The sequence below is a fragment of the Rattus norvegicus genome, chromosome 13 (genome assembly GCF_036323735.1).
Source record: "Rattus norvegicus strain BN/NHsdMcwi chromosome 13, GRCr8, whole genome shotgun sequence".
Lineage (NCBI taxonomy): Eukaryota > Metazoa > Chordata > Mammalia > Rodentia > Muridae > Rattus > Rattus norvegicus.
Window position 1 is genome coordinate 39,666,697 of NC_086031.1, and position 15,519 is coordinate 39,682,215.

The following is a 15,519-nucleotide window of genomic DNA, read 5'->3' on the forward strand; positions in this document are numbered from 1 at the left end:
CTCAAAAAAAAAAAAAAAAAAAAGACAACCAATCCAACCAAGTGAATTTTTTTGTTTGGATCATAACCCAGGTATGGTGACCCGGACAAGGAAGAGCTGTTGTCAGAATGGGCAGGGACTATAAACAGTCTAGTTCTTCAAAACAGCAGTGAATGGCTTATGGTGACCTCCTCCAAGTCCCCACTTAGCAATGTCTGGACACATTTTGACTGTTGGGTGTTCCTCAATGCACATGTCTGCTCACTTTCTGGTTTCCACCCTCATTTTAGATTTTAGAGTTAAATGGAATTTCTACGCTGAAAGGCTGAAACTGCCTATTAGAATCCCTCCACCCGTTTAAGAGGTAAACTGCTTTGAGAGCCCACGGGCTCCTGCTGTGGTCCTCCAGCTTGTGGAAACAGCTTCCCCTGAAGGATGTGCTTCCCTAACCCGATATCTGGAACACAGCTGCCCCTTTCGCACCCATCTGCATTCCTAATTGCTGGTGAGTTCTGCCTCGGGGGAAAGAATAACTTAGTGAAACAACCACAGGCAGTTTGGGGTCCGGATGGAGAGGCACCATGCACTGTGCAAGACGTTAGGAGGCTTGGAGCCAAGCCGGGCTTTAAAGTGGATGTTATTAGCCTGGTTGGGGATGACTTCCAGGTAGTAATTCATTGCAAATACCTGGGTATCCTATAACTTGGGCACTAGTGGGAGAGCGCTTGCAGAGTTGTCCAAGGCAAGCCACAGCCAAACCAGTCCTGCAAGGCAGGATATCTCAGATACCCAGGAACTTGTAGAGTGTCCCTCTTCAAGACCAGGAGAGCCCTCCGCCTTCCCAGGTTGACACACCTACTCAGTTTGCCTGCCTCAAGGAACCTCAAAGACTGGCCAGAGGCTGCTGCAAGAGCAAGGCGAGAGGTGCTATTCCCTTGTCTGCCACAATCTGTGTTGAGTCAGACCCTGCGGCTGGCTGGGCTGGTTCTACAGCCGGCTGCTAAGCTGAGTGAGCTGTGGTTAATGATTGACCCGTGTGAGACCTCTTCGCTTCCCTCCTGGAAGGAGGCCGGGGAGGTCAGTGCCAGGGACCTGGAAGGGAGAGAAGGAACTGCCGCCAGACAGAGTACTGCAGCTCTTACGCAGAGTTGAAAAGAGAGAGGTCAGTGCCTTCTCCTGACTGGTTCCTCCTCATCCCAGAGTGACTATCTCCAAACCCCACCGCCACATACTCGCGTCGCCAGGGATTCTAGGGTGAATTCTTCCAGGAAGTTTCGATGAGAGAGCCGAAAAACTAAGTCACCCTTGGCCAGCCAACCACAGAGACAGAAATTGTTGCACCCACGCTGGTGAGTCGTGAGGCTTCTTTGGGAGGCGGAAGAAAAGAAAGTGGAGACATTTGGGGACCTGGTGGTCAGGGTCTCTCTTCCTCATGGCTTCATCCAGTGGCTCCAGCAACATCTGCTCCCGAGTCATCGATCACAGCCATGTCCCTGAGTTCGAAGTGGCCACTTGGATCAAAATCACCCTCACCTTGGTGTACCTGATCGTCTTCGTGGTAGGCATCTTGGGCAATAGCGTCACCATCCGGGTTACGCAGGTATTGCAGAAAAAGGGCTATTTGCAGAAGGAGGTGACAGATCACATGATCAGTTTGGCTTGTTCAGATATCTTGGTCTTTTTGATTGGCATGCCCATGGAGTTCTACAGCATCATCTGGAACCCCCTGACCACACCCAGCTATGCTCTGTCCTGCAAGCTCCACACGTTCCTCTTTGAGACGTGTAGCTACGCCACATTGCTGCATGTGCTGACCCTCAGCTTTGAGCGCTACATTGCCATTTGTCATCCCTTCAGATATAAGGACGTGTCTGGACCTTGCCAGGTGAAACTGCTGATCGGCTTTGTATGGGTCACCTCCGCTCTGGTGGCACTGCCCTTGCTCTTTGCCATGGGTATTGAGTACCCTCTGGCGAACGTCCCCACTCACAAGGGACTCAACTGTAACCTCTCTCGTACCCGCCACCACGATCATCCTGGAGACTCCAATATGTCCATCTGCACGAACCTCTCCAGCCGTTGGGAGGTCTTCCAGTCCAGCATCTTTGGGGCCTTCGCTGTTTACCTGGTGGTCCTGGTGTCTGTGGCTTTCATGTGTTGGAACATGATGAAAGTGCTAATGAAGAGCAAGCGGGGTACTCTGGCAGGGACCGGACCACAGCTGCAGCTGCGGAAGTCAGAGAGTGAGGAGAGCCGGACAGCGAGAAGACAGACCATCATATTCCTGAGTGAGTCTGGGTCGCGGGGAATTTTGGGCCCTTTGGCCTGAGAGGTGAAACCCTGAGTTCACCGAGGCTAAAGAGCCGTAGTTAAATAAGGGTCTTGATGCTCCTCTGGGTGTGTGGGAAATTGTCTCTTCTTTGTGTTTAGAAAATCCGTGGTCTGTGACATTGAAAGGTCTGGTACATCATTTCTGTGACTTCAGGCTATAAAAAAAGTATCTTAGATAAAAACGCTGGGTGATAAGAGGGACAAATGAAATCACCCAGGTCAGGTGAGAGTTCCTTTGGACTGGGACAAGTCCTTGAGAGATAAAGAGACTGCTTGCCATCTTACTGGATCCTTAGGCCTGAGAGCCTTGATCAGGCAGGGAAATTTTGTCTGAATTTTTTTTCTCCTCCTTGGAAGAAGCTGGCTTCTCAGGGACACTTGCTCCTTAGACTGCTATTTCTAGCAACTGTGATCTGCAAGTCTTCAAAAACCTTGGGCTTTGATCTGCTCACTCTGAAATGTATGTGAGAGCTCCCTGCTTAGATTTCTGCTGGGCCATGGGTCTGTGCCTTCTTAGTACAGTCAAGTATAGCAGAAATTCCTGCTTATCTGATGACTTGACCTCGACATTTCTCAATGCTCCTGCTTCTGGTGCAGAGAGAGAGAGAAAGAGAGAGAGAGAGAGAGAGAGAGAGAGAGAGAGAGAGAGAGAGAGAGAGAGAGAAGCTCTGTCTGCTCCCGAAACTTTGTGGTGAGGCAAGTATTTGCAATTGAGGACCTTCTAGGGAGCCAGTAATATAGAAGATCCCATAACCTTCAGAAAAGAATCTTTGGAAGCTGGGGATGGGCTTGGGGTGGGAGAGCACTTGTCTAGCATGCTGGAAGCCCCAAGGGCCTTCACCAGCATTACGTAAACTTGGTGTGATGTCCTACACTCATAATCTGAGCATTTGAGAGGTAGAAGCAGAAGGATCGGAAGTTTAAGGTCATCATTGGCTCTATAGAAAATTTGAGGCTACCAAAAACAGCAAAACAAAAAATTCTGAGTTAAAGGCTGGGGAGATGGCTCTACAGGAAAGAAAACTTACCGCTCTTCCTGCAGACCCTGGTTAGAGTTCCAGTGCCATTGTCTAGCAGCTTGTAACTACTCCAACCCTGGAGGCCATAATGGCCTCTACTAGACAACTTAAACACCCACCCCTGATATTCGCAAACAGTCACCTCAATATACACACATATGAATAATTTTTTTTTTAAATCTTAAAAGTCAAACCAAACAAAACCGAACCAGAAAGGTTTTGTCGTTGACCCCTGGGAGCCAGGGCTATAACCCAGACATCTATAGCATGTGTCACCAAAGGCTGCTGAAAATACTTTTCAGCAAAAACAAGGAAAAGGTGACATCATAGGTATGTGAGTGGGAGTTTGGTCAAAGGAGAGTTGAGATTAGGCACATTCTTCTCCTCTTCAGTATCATTTCCTGAGAAAAATCAATCCAGGGGTTGTTTGGGTGTCAGAAACTTGTATAAGCAGTTCCCAGGACTGGGGTTCAAGCAGGGGTGAGACTAAAGGGCACTTGAGTCTTAAGTCAGCCCTTCCTTTGGCTGAGGGTGGGTCAGCTGCTGACTTGATTTTAATCCAAGTCTGTAGAAAATGGTAAGAGAACAGCTTGCACAACTTGGCTGACCATCTAGCATTGAGCTCTGTATTACTGACAAGGAAGGGGCCCCAGGGTGACAGCTGGGATTTCTAAGTTCTTGTATCCTGGAACGGGTAATTGGATCAAGGCCATTTAGACAGTGGTAGAGGCATAGACAGTTTGTTATGGAAGAGGTCGTTCCCAATCAAGGAGAATGGGAAAGAAAGATTAGAAGCCCTATGGCCCTGGGTTCTTTGGATCGTACATTTGTGTGGGCGCTCACCTTATCCTAAGGCTGTATGCTCTGTCTGCCCCGCTTCTTGCATGTAGCCCTGGGGCTTTCATGTTAATCCTGATGCCTTTTCCTCTACCCTCCTCCTCTGCCACGGCTGTGCTGGGCAATATATGTTTCCATTTATAGAGGGGGAATTTGGGGCTTAAGATATGGGCTGGGGTGGTGACTCAGTAGATAGCGTCCTTAGCACGCATGAAGGCCTGGGTTCCTACTCTGTCACAGCCTAAAACGGGAAGTGAGTGTGTATAGCTGCCATCCCAGCACTCTGTGCGCCCGAAAGCTGGAGGATCAAAAGGTCACAGCTACCCGTGGTTAGGCTAGTATCTATAACACCTTGTTTAAAAGCAAATGACAACATCAACAAAACCCCATCACCTGGTAGGAAGTGAGGGTCTGAGGGTCTGGCGCAGACTTCCATAGTTCCGATAAACGGGAAATGGGGTAAGGCAGGACATCAGCAAGGAGGGGACAAGCTAAGTGATGTCGGCAGGCTGGTGGTCTGGGGGCCAGAGCGGGGAGTCCGGTGAAATAACGTGACTTGGGACATAGCAAGGGCACTGAAGCCAATAAATCTGTCATCCCCTGTCTGTTAATCGACTATCACAGGAGGGACAGAAATCGTGTTTGCTTGAACATTTGGTGAGAGGCTTCTTTTCTCTTCTAAATCCCCTTAGACACATCTTAAACTGTTAGCCATAGTTTCTACTTTAAAGAATTTAGTTTCATTATTTTTAAATGTATGTTTACGTGTGTGTGAATACATGCATGTGCACAAAGGTACCCAAGGAGACCAGAAGAAGGCTTTGGATCTCCTGGCACTAGTGTTACAGGCAGTTGTGAGTCCTGCACTGTGGGTTCTGGGTACTGAACTTGGGTCTTCTGAAAGGGTAGCAAGTAAGCTATCTCCATAGTCCTTAATTTACTGTCTGACCAAGCTCTGGTTTTTTATATTTCCCCCCTATTTCTCTGAGGGGATGGAAGTTCACCTTTCAGTTCCGGTTCAGATGAACGTCAGTCAATCTCTACTTGGTGTATATGCTCAGCCCCTTAGAGGTAATTTCTCATCGTAGTAATTGCTTCAAACGAGTTCTTCTTTACCCTTCTCTCCTTCCCATTTAGACTTCTCTGGATTCTTTATAACAACCATATATTAATCACCCACTGGCTCCCAGCATAGACATTGCTGACTGACAATCAGGTACTCAGTGTGTGATAAGACCCTAAGAAATTTGTCATTTGTGTTTAGCCCATCTTCTCTGTGGTAGGTTTTCAAAGCAGTATGAGCAAATGCTGTCACCCCTCCACAGTGCATTTCAAAGAACTTTTGAAAATAGGAACCTCACTAATTAACTCAAGTTAGGGAGTAAATTAATGGAGTGAAGAGGAGGAAGCCATGGCTTACATCCGTCAGATTAAAACGATGCAATTTGCTTTGTGGGTTTCATAAACTTGTGCTTTGGGGGCATTTTTAACCCAGAACAAATGAACATATAAATTGTTTATAAACCACTGAATTTAATAAAGTGATTTAGCTGTCTTTTTAGTATTTCACTTAACAGATGGATCAAATGAAAATAAATATTTGCTCATTTCAAAGATATTTTGAATTTAATATGAAGTGTAAATGACGACAAAATACAATGTGTCTTTGGAGCACTTGAAGCAATAAAAAATCAATTAAAGGTTCCCTCCTCATTGTTAAAAAAATTTCTTGCTTCTGTATAATGCAGCCAAAATTCATAAGCCCAAGCAAGATGAGGAAGCCTTTGTAGCAATTATTAATTTTCTTTTGTGAATACTTTTGTGGTTACCCCTCCACTGGATTGAGGTGCTGAGCTGGTAAATAATGAGAACAAATGAGGGACCCCGAGAGAGAAAACAGTGTGGAGATGCCCACCAGGCCACAAACAATTTGCAGGATAGACCCTAATGATGCAAAAGTGCCTATTCCTGAAAACCTTTTCCTTGTCTGCTTCCTCCTGTCCCTCCCTCTCCCTTTCTCTTCCCCCCTCCCTCTCTCCCTCCCTCCCTCCCTCCCTTCTTCTTCCCATCTGTGTGTATGATGGGCATGTGTGGCCATACATGGGCCATTCATATGGTGTACTTATATGTGGGTAAACACTCATATACATAAAATAAAAACAAACCACATCTTTTCTTTAAAAATGCAGATAGGTAATTTTCGTAGCTCCTGAAAACTTTCAAGGTAGCAGCTTGCGTGTGATCCCCAGGGCACATTAGAACACAGAAGCTGAGCTGTAAACTGTGCTTCAGAATTTCATAAAATCAATGAAAGAAAGCACAAGAAACCCCTGAATCAAATGTGACCAGCCACTAAGGACAATGAGAGACTATCTGACTTCGGTCAGGTAATCGTGAGAGAACAGAACACTGACAAGGATAACGCTAGGCCGGGCACTTCAACATGGGTGGTCTGAATGAGGAAATGCAAAGGAAGCCTACTGGAGAAAGCCAGTCTATAATATATCTGTTAAAATATTTCTCTATTTAATGTGTATGTATGTGTGCCTGTCTGTACCCGTGCCTACGGAGGCCAGAAGAGGACATCAGATGCCCTGGAACTGACGTGACAGGGTTATAAATCAATGTATGCGGGAGCTAGAAACTAAATTTGGGTCCTCCGCAAGAGCAGCCATGTTCTTAACCACTGAACCATCTCTCTGGGCTCGACTTAGCCTCTATTTGAGTCAGGGACTCATGTAGCCCAGGCTGACCTTGAACCCACTAAGTAGCTGAAGATGATCTCAGTTTATGAGGTGTGCCCTACCACCCCAATTTATGCAGGGCTAGGAGTGGAACCCAGGGCTTCCTGCATCCTCAGCAAGGTTTTGTACCAGCAGAGCCACATCCCCAGCTCACCGTAAGAATGTTTTAATAGTTGTTTTCTTGACTAGTTTAATTTCCTAAGCAAAGTCATTTTCTGCAGCGTTCAATGATCTATCAACTCAGTCTCTTGGGAAAATATCATCAAAATTAAATTAGTGACCTCTTAGCATAAGATAATATTTTGATTCAAACGCTTGAATATATCAGGAGGAAGTTTTACCTCCAATATTCAGATTACTGCCACTCTTCTCTCCTTTCCTTTATTGATGTAGATGCGGCTATAATAAATGATATCGCCTGTTTATTTTTTCTATTTGTGAAATCCATCATAAATTGCAAATTTCCTGCGATCAGCCTGGTAGACAAATACAATAATACTGCTTTATTTGTATAATCAGCCTGTCTCGGAGATTTCATTTCTCTGTCGGGGACATGCACAGCATTTGAGGAAGGGAATATTGGAGTCTTAGGCCCCATTCATTAGCATGCCTGCTCATCTGGCTTTGTTGCACGCTTCTTGGGGGCTGTCGGGGTATAATCAGGGTGCAGGTGCCTTGGTTGAGCAAAGCATCTGCTTACTAGTGCCCAAGTGGTGGGGAGTAGAATTCGTTTATGAAGAGACAACACATGAGAAGCACATTAATTAGAAATTCAGGGGTCTTGTCCTGCTTCCTGGACAAAGACCCTTGATCTGCCACTGTCAGCTCTTTCTGCCTTTTCTATTATTATTATTATTATTATTATTATTATTATTATTATTATTATTATTAAAAAGTATTTCACAGTACTGAGGTGGCAGAGGCAGGCGAGTCTGTGTGAGTTTAAGGCCAGCCTGGTCTACAGAGTGAGTTCCAGGACAGCGAGAGCTACATAATAAGATTCTGTCTTGAAAAAAACAAAGAGTTATATGTATTTGTATTTTACCTGCCTGCATATATGTGTAGCCCGTGTGTGCAGTGCCCCTGGAGGCCAGAGGCAGGAGTTGGAGCTCCTAGATGTGGAGTTAGAGACGATTGTGAGGTACCATTCCTTCAAGGACGAATTTGAGTCCTCTGGAAGATCAGCCAGTGCTTCTAATGGCGGAACCATCTTTCCAGTGCCTTTTTTATTTGCATAGACAGGATTTCGTGTAGTTCCAGCTAGCCTGAAACTTATTTTTTAGCCAAGGACAACCAAGTTTCTGATCTTTCTGCTTCCACTGCCCAAGAGCTGGGCTTACAGGTGTGTACCAACACATCCAATTTGTGCAGTGCTGGGAATGGAACCCAGGGCTTTATTATGCCTACAAGGCAAGCACGCTACCAACTAGCGCGTCTCACCTGTGTTTCCCTTCTGTTACAGCCCCGGCTAACTGACTCTCTAACCTCAACTCCTTGCAAGCTCACTGAGTTCTAGAGAGGAGTTTGGTCATTGTGGCTTCCATTCTGTCTGTCTGTCTGTCTGTCTGTCTGTCTGTCTGTCTGTCAGCCAGTCAGTCATGTAATGGATGTTGTTTAGTTTCTGGTGCTACCTTTCTTTGTAAGCACCTCCAAGTAACCTGTAATACCATAGTATTCTTTCTGCCACTCTCGGAAAATGCCAACAGTCTGAATCTACCCTTTGTTCTTTGTTTGTATTTGATGTTGCTGAAGAAGGAACCCTGAGACTTTCAAGTGCTAGCAAGTTCCTTTGCTGAGTCATGTCTCTGGCCTGAGTCTTCATCTTCCTTCGTTCGGACATTGGCTTTCCTCCATACTTTAACAATTGACCCCTCCTCTCTAATCCGACCTTCTGAAACGGGGCATTGGCTCCATCCTATCACTCTGATGTCAATGCAGACGGACATCCTCGACACAGGGTTGACTGCGGTTTGGCTTCATTGGGTTCCTTTCTTCCCTAGGATTGGTCTTAGTCGGCAGCTGTAAGGACCATCCTAGGGTTTCTTCCACATCACACACTTGCTTTCTCACAGTTCTGTGAGCTGCAGTCTGGTATGTAGACACCATCAAGGGTGGTGGTGTCTCCCAAGACCACTATTTTATTTAGTATTTCCTCATTTATTTACCATCTTCTTTTATTTTTGGAGGTAAGAGTTCACTACGTGGTTCTGCATGTCCTGGAATTCACTCTGTAGACCAAGCCAATCTCAAACTCAGAGATGCCCCTGCCTCTGCCTCCCGAGTGCTGGAATTAAAGTGTGTCTCACCACTCCTGGCTTTCTCCTGTTTTTTTAAATTTTTTATTATTTTAAAAATTAAGTTAACTGATTTACTGTGCATGGATGTCTGTGTGGGTGTGCATGTGTGTTGGTTCCTGTACCATTGTTTGCACTGAGAGGTCAGAGGACAACTTCCAGGAGTCAATTCTTTCTCTCAACCACATGAGATTCGGAAATTGAATTCAGGTCATCAGTCTTGGTGGCAGGTGCCTTTATATTTATACTGAGCCACCTCACTAATCCCATTCCCCTTAAATTGCACACAGCTGTCTCTGCTGTGTCCTCCTGTGCCTCTCCTCTGGGTGTACACACTCTCCCAACTCCTGTTCCCACAGATCATCAGGCATCACTTCCAATACATTTACTGTGTGAATACACAGGGTCCAATTTGTGAATCTGGAGGGGGGTACACTGAGTCTCCCATGTCCTTTAGTTCTGCGCACCTTATCCCCACTTCAAGTCTTTCAGTAGACACGGTCCAACTCATATCCTGACCTCTGCATGTCGTTTGTTCTGTCTAATAGCTTTTCAGTCAGACTCCACATTCATTCACCCCTACAGCTCCCCTGCCCCTCTCCAAGTTCATATCTTTCTCTTTCTCCAAGGTCTCAGGGAAGCTTAGCTCACCCTCATGAAAAGTCCTTGACATAAAACTAATAGTTGTAATTCTACATTTACTTGTATGGTCATTTGCTGGTGTCTTGTTTTTGTATTCCTTAATGGCAGGAGTTATTCTTTTTTTTTTTTTCACTTTTAAAAAATGTTTTCTTACGTTTATCACGAAATAATCGATATGACCTTTATAAAAATGATTTCTTCTTCAGATTTTACATGCATTTTTTTCTTGAACTGCATCATCTGTTGCATCACCTAGAAATGGAGTTACAGACGGCACGAGCGGCCTTGTGGGTGCTGGGAATCGGAAGAGCAGCCAGTCCCCTAAACCTAGGCGCTACCTCTCTAGACTCCATCTCTGAAATAGGATGTTCTTTTTTTTTTCAGTTACTACTGTACTTTATTATGTTCAACCAAATCACCATGTTACAAAAATAGCAAGCTACCATAATAAAAAATAAGGCTCCTCTATCCAGCACCAGATAGCATCATTTTACTTTCAAGCCTAGAAATTGCACACTTGTATATAAACCAACCGAAGATGAGGATTGAGAGTTCATCTTGGTGGATTTTTCCTTTGATGAATATGAAGTGTCCTTCCTTATCTTTTTTGATGACTTTTAATTGAAAATTGATTTTATTTGATATTAGAATGGCTACTCCAGCTTGCTTCTTCTGACCATTTGCTTGGAAAGTTGTTTTCCAGCCTTTCACTCTGAGGTAGTGTCTGTCTTTGTCTCTGAGGTGTGTTTCCTGTAGGCAACAGAATGCAGGGTCCTCGTTGCGTATCCAGTTTGTTAATCTATGTCTTTTTATTGGGGAGTTGAGGCCATTGATGTTGAGAGATATTAAGGAATAGTGATTATTGCTTCCCGTTATATTCATACTTGGATGTGAGGTTATGTTTGTGTGCTTTTCTTCTCTTTGTTTTGTTGCCAAGACGATTAGTTTCTTGCTTCTTCTAGGGTATAGCTTGCCTCCTTATGTTGGGCTTTACCCTTTATTATCCTTTGTAGTGCTGGATTTGTAGAAAGATATTGTGTAAATTTGGTTTTGTCATGGAATATCTTGGTTTCTCCATCTATGTTAATTGAGAGTTTTGCAGGATACAGTAACCTGGGCTGGCATTTGTGTTCTCTTAGGGTCTGTATGACATCAGTCCAGGATCTTCTGGCCTTCATAGTTTCTGGCGAAAAGTCTGGTGTGATTCTGATAGGTCTGCCTTTATATGTTACTTGACCTTTTTCCCTTACTGCTTTTAATATTCTTTCTTTATTTTGTGCGTTTGGTGTTTTGACTATTATGTGACGGGAGGTGTTTCTTTTCTGGTCCAATCTATTTGGAGTTCTGTAGGCTTCTTGTATGTCTATGGGTATCTCTTTTTTTTAGGTTAGGGAAGTTTTCTTCTATGATTTTGTTGAAGATATTTACTGGTCCTTTGAGCTGGGAGTCTTCACTCTCTTCTATACCTATTATCCTTAGGTTTGATCTTCTCATTGAGTCCTGGATTTCCTGTATGTTTTGGACCAGTAGCTTTTTCTGCTTTACATTATCTTTGACAGTTGAGTCAATGATTTCTATGGAATCTTCTGCTCCTGAGATTCTCTCTTCCATCTCTTGTATTCTGTTGGTGAAGCTTGTATCTACAGCTCCTTGTCTTTTCTTTTGATTTTCTATGTCCAGGGTTGTTTCCATGTGTTCTTTCTTGATTGCTTCTATTTCCATTTTTAATTCCTTCAACTGTTTGATTGTGTTTTCCTGGAATTCTTTCAGGGATTTTTGTGTCTCCTCTCTATGGGTTTCTACTTGTTTATTTATGTTTTCCTGGAATTCTTTCAGGCATTTTTGCGATTCCTCTCTGTAGGCTTCTACTTGTTCTCTAAGGGAGTTCTCCACGTCTTTCTTGAAGTCCTCCAGCATCATGATCAAATACGATTTTGAAACTAGATCTTGCTTTTCTGGTGTGTTTGGATATTCCATGTTTATTTTGGTGGGAGAATTGGGCTCCGATGATGCCATGTAGTCTTGGTTTCTGTTGCTTGGGTTCCTGTGCTTGCCTCTCGCCATCAGATTATCTCTAGTGTTACTTTGTTCTGCTATTTCTGACAGTGGCTAGACTGTCCTATAAGCCTGTGTGTCAGGAGTGCTGTAGACCTGTTTTCCTGTTTTCTTTCAGCCAGTTATGGGGACAGAGTGTTCTGCTTTCGGGCCTGTAGTTTTTCCTCTCTACAGGTCTTCAGCTGTTCCTGTGGGCCTGTGTCTTGAGTTCACCAGGCAGGTTTCTTGCAGGGGAAAAGTTGGTCCTACCTGTGGTTCCAAGGCTCAAGTTTGCTCGTGGGGTGCTGCCTAAGTCCTCTCCGCGGCGGCAGCAACCGGGAAGATCTGCGCCGCTCTTTCCGGGAGCCTCTGTGCACCAGGGTTCCAGATGGCGTTTGGTGTTTTCCTCTGGCGTCTGGATGTGCGCAGAGTGCAGTCTCTTCTGGCCTCCCAGGCGCGCCCGCCTCTCTGAAGGTTCAGCTCTCCCTCCCAAGGGATTTGGGTGCAGAGAACTGTTTATCCGGTCTGTTTCCTTCAGGTTCCGGCGGTGTCTCAGGGCAGGAGTTATTCTTAACCTTGTTTTTCCAGTGCACGTGTGTGTGTGTGTGTGTGTGTGTGTGTGTGTGTGTGTGTGCGCACGCGCGCGTATGTAGAAGCTAGAAGTTGATGTTGGGTATCTTTCATTATTACTGCCACCTTATTTTTAATAGACTGTTTCGATAAACCTAGAACTTAGCAATTACTTAGACTAATTAATGTGCAAGCTCGGGGATTTGTCTGTCTCCATCCCACCAGGCACTGGGATCACAGAATTCCATGCCCATCTATTCAAACTCCGGTCTGTGTGCTTGTGTGGCAGGCACTTTACCAACTGGGCTGTCTCTTTAGCCTCTATCCTTCATTTTCTCTCAGGCTCATGCCATCATTCCAACAGTGTTCAGGGCAAAGCAGACATTCAGTGTTCAACAGATATTTGTTGACTATATAAATAAATGAACACCCCTCAACTGTTCGAGGTCCCACATTAGAACAAATGACAGAGCTGCGTATTTAACATGTCAAAGTGGAGTTGTCTTCCAGGTTCTCCCAGCATCCCTCAGTACCTGTTACAGAGTCATCCTGGCTGGCACACCCTGTCCCCTCCCTAAATTTCCAATCCAAGGGACTGGCTTCCTTAGCCTCTGATTCCTATACAACCTCAACCATTTTGAACACACAGTATCTTGGCCTCTTGGCTTCTCTGTTAGCTCCCCTTTCTCCTCCTATCTCTCCTCCTCATTTGTTTGCCCTCATCCTTCTCTCCTCCCCTGGACTAGTTCAGTCTGGACCCTTCTAGATGCCTCTGCCTGTTCCCTTCCCCATATTTATAATAAATCTCCTCAACCATACCTTGGAGGGTCATGTCCTCATTGTGTGTTTGTGGTGTGTGTGTGTGTGTGTGTGTGTGTGTGTGTGTGTTTTCCATTGAAGTGGACTTTGGGAAATGGGATGGTTAGTCTCAATTGCCAGGTTAACAAGATTTAGAATCACCTGAGAGACAAAGGTCTGGGTATGTCTGTAAGAAGCTTCTTCACTGAGTTAACTGAGTTGGTAATAGTCCATGGGCTGAGATTCCCAACAAAAAGAGAAAGCAAGTTGAGCAGGGACAATTCTCTCTGCTTGCTGACTGGATTCAGTGTAACCAGATGCCTCATTCTTCTGCTGCTATGCATGCCTTCCCAACATGACAGCACCCTCAAGCTGTGAGGCAGAAGAAATCCTCTTCTTGCCAGGGTTTGTTACAGCAAGGAGAAAATTAAAGAAGCTCTCTTTTATTCTGGACCTGCTACCTGTCGAGTTTATTCTTCTCCAAACACATTCTGCTCAATCTGATCAAAAGTGCCCCTTTTAAATGGATCCTCTGAGTCCTGTAAGAGGCCAGAGTGGGTAAGGTAGCTCAGTGGGTAAAGGTACTTGCTGCCAAGTCTGCTGGTCTCAGTTCAATTCCTGTGAACCACATGGGAGAAAGAGAGAACTGACTCTTGGAAGTTGTCTTCCAACTCCACCATCCCCACCCCGCCACACACACTATGCCCCACGTACGTACAAAATAAATAAATGAGCAGAATTTTAGGGGAAAGCCAGAGTACCATGGAGGACATGGACGGTGTTCTCCCCTTTTGAGTCAGTGGCTGTTTTGTGTTAATTCACAGTAGCCACTTTAGCCATATACCCCTGTTGGAAATAACCATAGCGTAAAAGTAACTATGGTTACTTAGCTCTTAATCCTTGTTAAATGCTTAACAAACTGTGAATGCAGAGGTCTGTTTGTTTGCTTTTTTGTTTTTGCAGGGCCTTATGCTGGGTTTCAGATGGGTTAGAGCCCCAAGAGGCCACTGAGAATAATTACTGGGGAATATGGAGTTTATTGGAAGAGTTGTTGATGCCATGGACAGAGGGAACTGCATGATGGCAGCTGCAAGGAGAGTTCAGGTTGCAGCATCCCAGACAGAAAGGCAGATGTCTGAGGAAGGGAATCAGAGCCCACAAGGCAAGAGCAGGGCCTTTTTATATAAGCCTCTAAGTGTGGGGGAGGTTTCACAGAGCAAATCTACAGCCAGGCTTCCTAGGTAGGAGGCAGGCAAATGGGTGGAAACCAGATCTGTGACCACAGGGATTCCCTTTGATGTAAACTCACTTCCCAAGTAAGGCATCCTGACACCAGGAAGTTCATTACCTAGACACTTACAGGCAGGTACTGTGACCTGAGCAGACAAGGCTGGATTCTGAATGTTACATCTGCACACTTTGAGCACGTTTTACCAAGGAGCGCCTCAGGGAGAAGGGAGGCAGTAACACTTTGAAAATACTAGATTTATGTGCTTTTATTCCCCGTTTAAGTTAAGAATGCCACCCCATCCCATCCCCAGCCACCTCACTCAAGGCTAAGCCAGGAGGTAAAGGGCCTCAGAAGAGGAGAGAGCAGGTACTGCCTGCACCAGTGTGACCCACATCAGCATCTGGTCCTGTGGAAAGCCAGGTTTCATGATGTTTGAAAGAATGTTTCTGCCCCAGATCTCCGATTTAATGTTTCCAAAGCTCAGCTGGACCGTTCACCTGCAGACACTGCCACAGTGAAGGGCGGGGACCTGATCCCTGGAAGCCACTGATAGGATTTAAAAATGGCACGGCCCTCCGCAGCATTGCCCATGGCAACAGCATTTGCCGCATCCCAATTGGATAAATCTCAGGGCTGGTTGTGTTTCCAGAATGTAAAGGAATTTCTGGCAGGGACATAGGGATTCTAATGAGCCACTTGTGCCCCTTCCTTTGGCTTTAAGACTATTTGAAGCATTAGTCCTCAGGAAATTGGAATTTCCCCAGGAGTCTCATGTGGGGGAAGAAAAAAAGCCTAAGTCTGGTGCCAGCCAGAAGAGGAATTTCTCTGGAAGGAAGACGTTTCTTACAGTTCGGACAACTTGTCAGGCCACCTTGCAGGAGAGACCGGAGCCAGGTCGTGATGGCTCAGTGATGGGTGGGAGTACACTGTGGCCAGGACTTCTTAGTGATACCTCTGTTTTCTATTTCCACCTAAACTTATTGTTAATGCCCTGAAGATGGCTGGAGGTTCACTCAGCCTCCTTGTTCCTCTTCCCAATG

At 45.3% G+C, this 15,519-nt stretch overlaps 1 protein-coding gene across 2 annotated transcripts in view; it reads left to right on the plus strand.

The window, feature by feature from the left end:
• Positions 1–1,211: 1,211 nt before the first annotated feature.
• Positions 1,212–15,519, plus strand: part of Gpr39 (G protein-coupled receptor 39) — a 212,037-nt gene continuing 197,729 nt past the window's right edge. Inside the window, exon 1 of one of the 2 annotated variants that reach the window (NM_001114392.1) lies at positions 1,212–2,267. In NM_001114392.1, the coding sequence (NP_001107864.1) occupies positions 1,412–2,267 (856 nt within the window). In that variant the 5' untranslated portion in view covers positions 1,212–1,411. Of the gene's footprint in view, positions 2,309–15,519 lie in introns of those variants that run through there. The other variant, NM_001100943.1, reaches the window with a different exon arrangement.